Raw genomic sequence first — 13,315 nt, 5'->3', positions numbered from 1 at the left:
ATAGTGGCCGGTTCTACTTTGCACTGTCATTGTTCTTGCCTTTCTCGATACACATAGATCCTGCATCTCAGAATCCCCTTCAAAAAGTACCCAGTACTGATATTAGATTCACCAGCCTTCCGTTTCTGGCACATTAATCACTTTGCAATAATACAAATATCACAGTCCCAGCAATTTCTTTCCCTACTTCCCACAATGTCCAAGGATGTATTTTGTTAGGACCTGTAGATTTATCCACCTTTATATGCCTCAAGAGCACCAATGCCTCCTCTTTTGCTGAGCATCCATGACCTTTTACACAATACATACTGATGAGAAGTATTCATTTAAGATCTCATCCATCTTCCATGGCTCTACACGTAGATGATACACTCTTTCCCTAGCAAACAATTTTCTCTTAATATACTTTCAGATGTCCTTTTAGGATTCTCCTTTACCTTATTTGCCAAGGATGTTCATTTCTGCCATCCCGAGTTCCTTCTTCGGTATTCCTCCATCCCTTGTACTCCCCAATCCAAGCTGCCCATACCCGACATGCCTCCTTTTTCCTGCCTCATCATCCCTCATCAACCAGGGGTCCCTAATCCTGTCAGCTCGCCCTTCACTAAAGCAGCAGCATGCAGCCTCTGAACTCTCCCTATCTCACTTACAAAAGCCATCCTCTTGCTGGCTTTACTTTATCTGCTAAAAACTTCTCTCAATCAAACTTTGTGAGATCCTGTTTAATAGTAGGAACATAAAAATTAGCCCTACTCCAATCATGACTAACAAGATAAGTCAAAGACAGTATAAAAGCAAGAGAGGACATACTATATAGTAAAAATTAGTGGGAAGCTTTTAAAAACCAACAGAAGGCAACTAAAAAGCAATCAGGAGAGAAAAGGTGAAATGTAAAGGTAAGCTAGTCAATAAGAGGAAATACCCAAAGTTTTTTTTCAGATATATAAAGAATGAAAGAGTGGCAACAGTGGATATTGGGCCACTGAAAAATTATGCCAGAGAGGCAGACAAAGAAATGTTTGATGAACTTAAGTATTTTTCACCTGGATCATATGGAATACACCTGAGGGACCAAAAAGAGGTGGCTGAAGAGATTGTAGAGGCATTAGTTGTGATCCTTCAAGAATCACTAGATTCTGGTATGGTTCCAGAGGTGCAAAGGGACTTTGGTGTCCTAGTGGATATTCTCTAAAGGTTAACTTGCAGATTGAGTCATTTGTAAGGAAGGCAAATGCAATATTAGCATTCATTTCAAAAGGACTAGATGTCAAAAAGTGTAACACTGAGACCTTATAAGGCATTGGTCAGACCACATTTGGAGTATTGTGAACAGTTTTGAACCACAAAAAAGGATGTGCTGGCATTGGAGTGGATCGGGAGGTCTTACGGGATTCATACCAGGAATTAAAGGGTTAATATGAGGTATTTGTTGATGCTCACTAGAATTTAGAAGAATGAGGGGAGGATTTCATTGAAAGCGTCCAAATAATGAAAGACCTAGATAGAATGGACATGGAGAGAATGTTTCTAATTGTGAGACCAGAGGACACTGCCTCAGAATAGAATGGCACTTCAGAGCAGAGATGAGGAGGAACTTCTTCAGCCTGAGGGTGATGAATCTGTGGAATTCATTGCCACTGGCAACCATGGAGGCAAGTCATTGGGTATATTTGAAGCTGCGTTTAATAGGTTCTTGATTAGTGAGGATGTCAAAGGTTACAGGGATAAGGCAAGAGAATCAGGTTGAGAGGGAAAATAAATCAGACATGATCAAATAGCAGCAGCCTTGATGGGCTGAATGGCCTAATTTCTACTCCTAGATCTTCTGGACTATCAGATTGGGTCCATATTTCTTGGAGTTTAGAAGAATGGTTAAAGGGAGAGCGTGAGCAGGCTAAGACTTCATTCCCTGGAATGTGGATTTTTTTTTTTATAATTACTTTTTAGAAATACAGCATAGTAACAGGTCCTTCCAACCAGGTGAGTGCCTGCCACCCAATTACACCCAGATAACTAAATTGTGTGCTCAATGTTTGGGCCATTACAGACACTTGGTCGAGACAGGACTGGATACCTAATTTTTCAGCACATTGATTTTTTAGAAAAGGTAGAGAAAGAAGTTGGGTGGGGTGGGCTCTGTTACATAGCAGGAACAATATAACAGCTGTACCCAGATGGGACTCATCCACTGAGTCCATATGGATAGAATGCAAGCATAAAAAGATAAATCACTTGGATGGGATTACATTTCAAAATGACACCACCCACCCTGATAGTTATTGTGACACTGAGGAACAATTATGCCAACAGATTAGGGAGAGTACAAAAGCAACAGGGTGTTCATGTGGGTGACTACAACCTTCCCACTATAGACCTGGACTTCTTTACTTCAAGAGGTTTAGATGGAGCAGAATTTATTGAATGCATCCAAGAGATTTCTTAAATCAGTATGTAGATAGGTCAACCAGAGGAGGGCCATACAGGACCTTGTGTTGGGAAATGAACATGGGCTGACATTTCAGTGAGAGGAGAGGTCAGAGAAGTGATCTCAACTTCTTAAATGTTCAAATAACTACAAATAAGGACAATTATGGACCTTGCAGGAGAGTATTATTGGGGCATGACAAATTACAAGAGTATTAGGCAGGAATTAGGAGGAGTGAATTAGGAGCAACTGCTGTGGAAAAGTCCACATCCGACAAATGGAGGCTGTTTAAAACCAAGGCATGACAGATATACTCTCATAATACAGGACCCTGGAATTATGTGAGAAGTGGTGAATTTAGTCAAGAATAAAAAAGGAAGCAATACAAGTTTTAGCATGCTAAAATAATAAAAACCCTATGGAGGATTATAAAGCCAGAAAGTAACTCAAGGGAATTAGGAATGCCAGGGAGGGACCATGTAAAGTTCTTTTCTAGCAGGAAAACATACATACAAGAGCAAGTGGATAACTGGTAGGGGTGAGGGTGAGGGTGGGGGTGGGGGAGGGGGTAGGAACACTCAAGGAGGGAACATGGAGGATGTGGGAGGGGTCCTAAATGGGTATTTTACATCATCATTTACTAGAGAATAGAGGATAGAGAGATCACTGTGAAGCATGCTAATGCACTAGGGCATTTCAGATTTTAAAAAGGTACTGTCCAGTCTCCTGAAGATTGTTAAGATGGTTAAGTTCCCTCGGCCCGACTGGATGAGTTAAGGCAACAAATGACTTGGACGAAGAAGTAGAAGGATGAGTTAGTGAGTTTATAGATGACACAAAGGTTGTTGTTAAGTAGTATAAAAAGTTGTTATAGGTTACAACAGAACATTAATAGGATACAGAATTGGGCTGAGAAATGGCAGGTCAAGTTCAACACAGAAAAGTGTGAAGTGATACACTTTGGAAGGTTGAACTAGAAGGCAAAGTACAGGGTTAATGACAGGATTCTTAGCTCTGTGAAGAACAGAGGGATCTTGGAGTCCATATCCATAGATCCCTCAAAGTTGCCATACAAATTGATGAGTGGTTGGGGGTGGCGGACTCCAAACCAGGCTGAAACACAGTAATGAGACCCACTCTACCAAGCACCTTGTCTGCAAATGTAGTTACTGGAGAGAAAAAAAAAAACTGAGGCTCTGAAGGCAAAATTGCTACAGAGGGAAATGAGCAATTGCTGTGTTCTAGTCTGGACATGGCTTACTCCCAGCATGCCAGATACAATGATCAGATCCGAAGACTTCTTGATTCACGGGATAGACTGAACTGCTGATTCAGAAAAGGCAAAAGGTGTCATGTATGTTTCACGATGAACACCTAATGGTCAAATGCCATCCATTCTATTTGTCTAGGGAGTTCTCCTCCATAATCCTGACCAATGGCCAACTATAATTAAGCACTTGAGATACTGCACAATGTTGTCTTCAAACAAAAAACAGTCCATCCCAAAACATTTCAAATCATGGTTGGGAACTTCAACCAGGCTTGCTTGAAGAAAACCCTGCCCAGTTACTATCTGCATATAGCCTGTAGCACCAGAGATCATACTGTTATCCAAGATAAGGAATGCCTACTGCTCCACTTGATCACTTAGCTGTCCTTCTCCTACCTGCATACAGGCTGAGGCTAAAGAGCAAGTTCCAGAGACAAGGACAAAGAGATGGTCGCAAGAGGCTGAGCAGTGGCTACGGAATTCCCTCAAGTTGGTGGACGAGGCCATATTCAAGGACTCATTTGTGGATCTGAATGAATACACCATGTTAGTCACAGACTTTATTAAAATAGTTGTTGATGAGTGTGCTCAACAAAATAATTCAGAGCCTTCCCCAACCAGACGCTCTGGATGAACCATGAGATCCGCAATCTGCTTGAGGGCCAGGTCAGAGGCTTTCAAGTTAAATGACCAAGAAAGTTGCAGGGAATCTAGGAATTATCTCCAGAAAGCTATCTCACAGGCAAAGTAGCAATTCCAGACTAAACTTGAATCAATGAAGAATGCTCAACAGTTGTGTCATGGCTTGCATGTTAATACCTCCTAAAACATACAATCTAGTGACATAGGCAACAACAGGACTTTGCTTCCAGATGAGCCAAATGCCTTCTATGCTCACTATGAGTGTCAAAACATAGAGGAATCATCACAAACTCCCACAGCCTCTGATTTCAGTCTCTGGGCCCAATGTGCAAGTAGCCTTCAGGAGGGTGAACCCACAAAAAGCATCAGCCCAAACGGGGTACTGGCCAAGTACTAAAACTTGTGCTGATCATTTGGCTGGAGAGTTCATTGAGATCTTTAACCTCTTGTTTTTGCAGTGTGAGATACCTACCTGCTTCAAGCAAATTTCACTTATACCAGTGCCCAAGAACAACATCATAACCTGCCTCAATGACTATCATCCAAGCAGCACTTACATCCAGCGATGACGTGTTTTGAGGTTGGTGATAAAACATACTAACTTCTGTCTGGAGTGTATCCAAGTCACTTCTCAATTTACCTACCAGAGCAACAGGTGCCATGTCATTGGCTCTATACTGAACCCTGGAACATCTGGACAGCAAAAGTGAAAATATCAGGATGTTCTGTATCAACTACAGCTCAGCATTCAATACCATCATCCCCTCAAAATTACTTAGTAACTTCAAGGCCTTGGCCTCAATACCTCCTTGCGCAAATGGATCCTCAATTTTCTCACTTGCAGACCCCAGCCTGTTTGGATTAGCAGTAAATCTCCAACACAATCTCCATCAGCACAGGTGCACCAAGAGGCTGTGTGCTTCACCCCTTGTATCACTCACTTTACCCTTATGACTGTGTGGCTCAGCACAGCTCCATGCCATATGCAAGATTCCTGATGACACCACAGCTGTCTGCTGAGTCAAAGGTGGTGATAAATCAGCATATTAGAGGAAGATTGAAACATTTGGCTGAGTGCTGCCACAGCAACAACCTCTTACTCAATCTCAATAAGACCTCGCTGATTGTTGACTTCAGGAGGAGGAACCCAGAGGTCCATGAGCCAGTCCTCATTGGAGGATCAGAGATGGAGAGGGTCAGCAACTTTAAATTCCTTGGTGTTAGCATTTCAGAGGATCTTTCCTTGGGCCAGCATGCAAGTGCAATTTGGAAAAAAAACACGGCAGCAGCAGCTCTACATCCTTAGGAATTTGTGATGACTTGGCATGACACCTAAAGCTTTGACAAACTTCTATAGCTGTGTGGTTGAGATATTTACTGGCTGCATCATAGCCTGGTATGGAAGCACCAATGCCCTTCAAATAAAATCCTACATTACATCCATCATGTAACACCCTCCCCACCACTGAGCACATCCATGCGAAGCATTGTCACAGGAAAGCAACATCCATCATGGGAAACCCTCACCTCCCAGGTCATCCTCTCTTCTCACTGTTGCCATCACAAAGGTACAGGTGTCTCAGGGCCCACATCAGGTTCACAAAATTATTACCCCTCAACCATCAGGCTCTTTAAAGGGGAAAACTTCCCTTGCCCATCTCTGAAATGTTCCCACAACCTATGAACTGACTTTCAAGGACTCTTCACCTCATGTTCTTTATATTTAATGTCCATTTATTTGTTATTATTTCCTTCTTTTGGTGTGGTCTTTCATTGATTCTATTAGTTATTATTCTATTATGGATTTATTGAGTATGCCTACAAGAAAATGAATCTCAGAGTTATGTACAATGCCATATGTACTTCGCTAACAAATACTTTACACTTTGACTTGATTTATGAGGATTCTACCTGGATTAGAGAGCATGGTCTACGGAGTAAGGTGGAGCAAGTTAGAGCATTTCTCTTTAGAGCTAAGGAAAATTATATGGTGTATATAAGAGGTATAGAAAGCCAGTGGTAAACTCCCCTGGTAAAAAAGGACGGTCCCTTTTTACCAGGGTGGAAATGGCTAATACAAGGGAGTATAATTCTAAGGTCATTGGAGAAAATTATAGGGATGATGCCAGAGATAGTTTTTTTTAAAATTAAAACAGCAACATGCTGCCAGGAGTGGTGGTAGAAGCAGATATATTAGGGACATTTAAGAGACTCTTAGACACACAGTTGAAAGTAATATGGAGGGCTGTGGGCTAAAGGGCCTGTATTGTGCTGTATTGTTATATGTTCTACGAGGATAAGTTCCCTGGGCCTGACTCGATGTACCCCAGGTTACTGAAAAACAAGAAATGAGATTGCTGTGGTCTTGACCAAGATCTTTGTGTCCTGTCCAGCCATGGGCAAATCCTAGAGGACAGGCAAGTACCTATTGTTGTTCCGTTGTTCAAGTAGGAAAATAGAGATATTCTTAGAAACTGTAGACCAGTACATAACATGCCAGTGGTAGGGAAGCTTTTGGAGAGGATTCTTAAGAGTAGGATTTATGAATATTCCAAGAGCTACAGCCTAATTAGGTACAAGTTCTTTCTTATTAATTTGACTTGAGTTCTCCAAGGAGGCAATGAAAGTGATTGATGAAGGTAGAGCAATAGATGTTAAGGTTTTGGAAGGTGCACAGAAGAGGTTTACCAAAATGCTGCTAGCATTTGCTCTTTGGATTGCTTTCTCTGGAGCACCAAAGGCTGAGGGGAGGCCTGATAGAAGTTTATAAGATGAGAGACATGGATTGCATAGTCTGAAACTTTAATCCAAGATTGCAATGCCTAATACTAGACAGTATACATTTAAAGTGAGAGGAACAAGTTCAAAGATGAATGGCACATTTCTTAAAAATGTGGTGGGTGTCTGGAATGTGCTGCCTTGGGTAGTAGTGAAGACAGATATCACCGAAATGTTCAAGAGGCTCTTATATAGATACATAAAAAGGCAGAATGGAGAGGTAAAGACATTGTGATGGTAGAAATAATTAATTTAGCATTTAAATTTGGCTTTTAATTCTACTCTGAGGAGGAATTTTTTTTGGAAACTGCGTGGCCCTTTACTAAAACAGTATATAAAAGAAAATTCTAGTTGCATGGCAACAAAGGCTATGTGCACAGAAGTTTTCAGTTACTCCGTGGCCATGCACCTGCATAGCTTAGAGGGAACAATGTTAATGACCCAGGAATGAGAACAATAGTACTGCCAGAAGTTACTCTGGTTTATAAGTGACAGTGAGGAACATCAATACCCTGGATTAGAAATGGCCACATCCCTATATGACATATTGACCAGAATGGTTTAGATCTAATTATCAGTTGGTTCCAATACTTACCTGTGTATCAGATTTTGGGAGTTTGATGATCCCAGACATCTTACTGGCATCTTGATCACGGTCAACATTTTCTTTTCCCACTGACTGGTTAGACTCTGCAAGTACTCGCCTTGGTCTCCTAGACAGCTGACAACAAAATAGGAAGACGAGATTACATAGACTAACAGAGCAGAGCAGTGTTATTTATCATAGGAACGTGATAATCACCAGCAGACTAACATTTCTTTGTCTAAAATTGCATTCCAAAAGCTCTGACACACCATTCCCTTAAAGCATGTGCTCCCATAGTTCTGTTAGGTGAGCATTTTTCTCTCAGTAATATATTACTGCTCACTTATTACAGCTAAGAATACATGTCAGCCAATCAAGTCTGTGCCAGCTTTTTGCAGAGCAAACCAGTCAGTCCTTTTGCTCCAACCTCCACCCCCCCCAATCAAATTAGTCATTAACCAAAGGTAATAGCTCATTTAGGAAAGATGAATGTAATAAAACGTCAACATCAGTTTAGGAAAATTCGCTTGGTCTTTGATGATGTAACAGGGAGATCTGATAGAAGAGAATATGTAAATGTAGTACGCTTGGATGTCTAGAAAGCACTTCACAAGATGCCACATAAGAGGGTACTGCACAAATTAAAAGCCCATGGTACCAGAGAGTGTCAGAACATTACAAACTCTGTCTCACGATAAACAGAGTTGAAATAACCGAGTTCTTTCAAAGGAAATGGAGGTAACCGGGGTAATTCCCAGTACTGTCAGAATTGGGTATTAGTTTTTGGTCTGTAATTGTTCACTATTTGCACTAATGATCTGGAAGAATGCAAGGCTTCCAAATTTGCCAATGATATAAAAACAGATATATTGTGAAAAGGATATTCTGATTCTGCACCAGATACACATAGATCGAGGAGTGGGCAAAAGACTGGCAACTTGAATTTAACATGTGGAAGTGTGAGATCATGCTTTGCTAAGAAATCTAATGGAAAATTATCCCAAGTACAAAGTTCAAAGTATGTATACCATATACAACCTTGAAATTTGTCTTCTTACAATCACGAAAACAAAGAAACCCAATAGAACCTATTTAAAAACAGTTAAAAATCTAACGTGTGAAAAAAAGAGAACAAATCGGGCAAACAATAAAAAGTAAACAAGTAACACTCAGAACAAAAGTGAGTCCACATTCAAGAGCACGTTAGTTGCAGGCCACAGCCTCAGTTCAGCGCGACAAGTAAACCTTGCAGAACAGTGAGCTGAACAAAGGCTTAGCCCTTCTTCACCTTCGGCCCCGACAGCCCAACCTTTTAAATCTGGCCTTGCCACTTTGATTCTGCCCTGTCCATTCCAGCAAAGCCAAACATCGGCTCATTCCTTAATCTCTGGCATGGGCCGCCACTTCCACTTAACCCGCAACCAGCTTTTTCAATCTGGACCTGCCGTTTCGATTCTATCCCAGTCTGCTGCAGCAATGGTCAAATATCAGCTGATTCCTCACTGTCAGGCCCAGGGTCAGTTTACCAGATCCCCCAGAACACTGCAAAAATCCTAGGTCTTACAGGAGGTTCAAAAGCACAACTCTGAAAGGGAAGTTACAGGCTATTGATTGCAGGGATCATTGTCCATAAAAATTGTGATTAATAGAGTGGTTAGTAGATTTTTTTTCACTGCCAGTGAAGCGTTGCTCTGTCTCACCAGTGCCATCTGAAACCAGAGAAGAGACAAGAAGTGAACACAGAGGTACCTAGCAGTTCCAATGTGTGGATTACAAAATTTCAGCAGGCAGGTCCAACATGGCAGAGAGTATTTTTTGGTTTTCATTGCAAAGGCAGTGGAATTTAAAAACAGGGTAGTTTTGTAGCTGGGTATAAGGCTTCACCTGAGATACTGCCAGTATGAATACAGTTCTGCTTTGCTCACCTACAACAAGATACTGGAGACAGTACAAAGGAGATTATCCAGGCTAATTTCTGGTATGAAAATGTTGCCCCACCAAATGAGTTTGGGCCTGTAATCCTCAGAGCATAGAAGGGTAAAGGGTGACCACAAACATGAACCTAAGATATAAAAAAAAAGCAGCAAACTACCAGAGGGACTTCGGGGGGGGGGGGGGGGTTCAAACAGCTTCGGTAGAAGGGAAAGGAAGTAAGGCAGGTGGATAATAGGTGGAAATCAATGAGGAAAACAGGAAAACCCTTCACCTGAACCAAAAGGGAGATAGCTAGTATAAAATGCAAAGGAAAGGAATGAAGTCGGAGCTGGCAGGTTACAGAGTGGATAGGCAGAGCAGGGGCGAGAGAAGGAATGCTGTCAGAAGCTAGAAGGTGATAGGTACTAGTGTAACAAAGTGTTGAAGATGATGTAATCTGATAAAAAATGAAAAAAGAGGCAGGTGAAGAACCAATAGGAGTGTGTAAGTGATGGGCAGATAAAGAGGATAGTGGAGGGGAAAGAGTGACAGGAGCCAGGCGGATCAGGAGGAAAGACAAGGGGGACAGAGGAGAAAGGTTACTTTCCTCAAACTTGCTTTGGGCTTCACTGTAACAGTGCAGTGTCCACTTACTCATCTGAGACTAAATCCATTTTATTATCTGGGGATTGCTACCTGTGCCACGTGCTAGCAAGGGCAAGAATAGTAGGATCAGGTAGATGAATGCGTGGCTGAGAAACTGGTGCAGGGGGCAGGGCTTCAGATTCTTGGATCATTGGGATTTCCTCTTGGGGGAAGTATGACCTGTTCAAAATGGACAGGTTACACCTGAACCCGAAGGGGACCAATATCCTGGCAGGAAGGTTTAATAGAGCTGTTAGGGAGGGTTTAAACTAATTTGGCAGGCGGATGGGAAACAGAATGATAGAGCGGAGGAAGGGGAAAACAGAAATAAATCTAAGATAGTGAGCAGTAAAGATGTCAGGAAAGACAGGCAGGTGAGGGGGCAAATTTGTAGCCATTGGGATGAGTTGCAGTGAAATCAAAGCAAAAAGTAACAAATACTGGTCTTAAGGTGTTATACTTAAAATGCACGCAGCATAAGGAATAAGGTGGATGATCTTGTCGTACAGCTACAGATTGGCAGGTATGATATTGTGGCCATCACTGAGACATGGCTAAAGGAGGCATGTCTCTGGGAGCTGAACATCCAAGGATACACGGTGTATCGGAAGGATAGGAAGGTAGGCAGAGGGGGAGGCGTGGCTTTATTGGTAAGAAATGATATTAAATCATTAGAAAGAGGTGATATAGGATCGGAAGGTGCAGAATCTTTATGGGCTGAGCTAAGAAATCGCAGTGGTAAAAGGACCCTGATGGCAGTTATATACAGGCCTCCAAACAGCTGCAGTGATGTGGACTACAAATTACAACAGGAAATAGAAAAGGCTTGTCAGAAGGGCAGTGTTATGATAATTGTGGGGGATTTTAACATGAGAGTGGATTGGGAAAATCAGGTCGGCACTGGATCTCAAGAGAGAGAATTTGTAGAATGCCTACAAGATGGCTTTTTAGAACAGCTTGCTGTTGAGCCCACTAGGGCATCAGCTATACTGGATTGGGTATGTTGTAATGAACCAGAGGTGATTAGAGAGATTGAGGTGAAGGAACCCTTAGAAGGCAGTGATCATAACATGATTGAGTTCACTGTGAAATTTGAAAAAGAGAAGCCAAATTCTGATGTGTCGGTATTTCAGTGGAGTAAAGGAAATTATAGTGGCATGAGAGAGGAACTGGCCGAAGTTGACTGGAAAGGGACACTGGCGGGAAGGACGGCAGAGCAGTGGCTGGAGTTTATGCGAGAAGTGAGGAAGGTGCAAGACAGGCATATTCCAAAAAAGAAGAAATTTTCAAATGGAAAAAGGATGCAACCATGGTTGACAAGAGAAGTCAAAGCCAAAGTTAAAGCAAAGGAGAGGGCATACAAGGAAGCAAAAATTAGTGGGAAGACAGAGGATTGGGAAGTTTTTAAAAGTTTACAAAAGGAAACTAAGAAGGTCATTAAGAGGAAAATGATTAACTATGAAAGGAAGCTAGCAAATAATATCAAAGAGGATACTAAAAGCTTTTTCAAGTATATAAAGAGTAAAAGACAGGTGAGAGTAGATATAGGACCGATAGAAAATGATGCTGGAGAAATTGTAATGGGAGATAAGGAGATGGCGGAGGAACTGAACGAGTATTTTGCATCAGTCTTCACTGAGGAAGACATCAGCAGTATACCGGACACTCAAGGGTGGCAGGGAAGAGAAGTGTGCGCAGTTACAATTACGACAGAGAAAGTACTCAGGAAGCTGAATAGTCTAAAGGTAGATAAATCTCCCGGACCAGATGGAATGCACCCTCGTGTTCTAAAGGAAGTAGCTGTAGAGATTGCGGAGGCATTGGCGATGATCTTTCAAAACTCAATAGATACTGGCATGGTTCCGGAGGACTGGAAGATTGCAAATGTCACTCCGCTATTTAAGGGGGCAAGGAAGCAAAAAGGAAATTATAGGCCTGTTGGCTTGACATCGGTGGTTGGGAAGTTGTTGGAGTCCATTGTCAAGGATGAGGTTACAGAGTACCTGGAGGCATATGACAAGATAGGCAGAACTCAGCATGGATTCCTTAAAGGAAAATCCTGCCTGACAAACCTATTACAACTTTTTGAGGAAATTACAAGTAGGCTAGACAAGGGAGATGCAGTGGATGTTGTATATTTGGATTTTCAGAAGGCCTTTGACAAGGTGCCACACTAGGCTACTTGGAATTACAGGAAAGTTACATACATGGATACAGAGTTGGCTGATTGGCAGGAAACAGAGTGGGAATAAAGGGATCCTATTTTGGTTGGCTGCCAGTTACCAGTGGTGTTCCATAGGGGTCCGTGTTGGGGCCACTTCTTTTTACATTGTACATCAACGATTTGGATTATGGAATAGATGGCTTTGTGGCTAAGTTTGCTGACGATACAAAGATAGGTGGAGGGGCCGGGAGTGCTGAGGAAACCGAGTCTGCAGGGAGACTTGGATAGATTGGAAGAATGGGCAAAGAAGTGGCAAATGAAATACAGTGTTGGAAAGTATATGGTTATGCACTTTGGCAGAAGAAATAATTGGGCAGACTATTATTTAAATGGGAAGAGAATTCAAAGTTCTGAGATGCAACGGGACTTGGGAGTCCTCGTACAGGATACCCTTAAGGTTTACCTCCAGGTAGAGTCGGTGGTGAAGAAGGAGAATGCAATGTTCACATTCATTTCTAGAGGAATAGAGTATAGGAGCAGGGATGTGATGTTGAGGCTCTATAAGGCGCTGGTGAGACCTCACTTGGAGTGCTGTGGGCAGTTTTGGTCTCCTTATTTAAGAAAGGATGTGCTGACGTTGGAGAGGGTACAGAGAAGATTCACTAGAATGATTCCAGGAATGAGCAGGTTAACATATGAGGAACGTTTGTCTGCTCTTGGACTGTATTCCTTGGAGTTTAGAAGAATGAGGGGAGACCTCATAGAAACATTTCAAATGTTGAAAGGCATGGACAGAGTGGATGTGGCAAAGTTGTTTCCCATGATGGGGGAGTCTAGTACGAGAGGGCATGACTTAAGGATTGAAGGGCGCCCATTCAGAACAGATGCGAA

The 13,315-nt window shown here is 42.1% G+C and overlaps 1 protein-coding gene across 4 annotated transcripts in view; it reads right to left on the bottom strand.

The window, feature by feature from the left end:
- The window catches only part of LOC134360004 (cohesin subunit SA-2-like), a 109,499-nt gene that overhangs the window by 87,528 nt on the left and 8,656 nt on the right, over positions 1-13,315 (bottom strand). For all 4 annotated transcript variants that reach the window (XM_063073977.1, XM_063073976.1, XM_063073979.1 and 1 more), the window contains exon 5: positions 7,711-7,836. In XM_063073977.1, coding sequence (XP_062930047.1) covers positions 7,711-7,836 — 126 coding nt within the window. The remainder of the gene's footprint in view (positions 1-7,710; positions 7,837-13,315) is intronic.

Source organism: Mobula hypostoma, chromosome 21 (assembly GCF_963921235.1).
Source record: "Mobula hypostoma chromosome 21, sMobHyp1.1, whole genome shotgun sequence".
Taxonomy (NCBI): domain Eukaryota; kingdom Metazoa; phylum Chordata; class Chondrichthyes; order Myliobatiformes; family Myliobatidae; genus Mobula; species Mobula hypostoma.
Note: the sequence above shows the minus strand (reverse complement) of the source record. Positions and strands in the feature narration are given on the sequence as shown.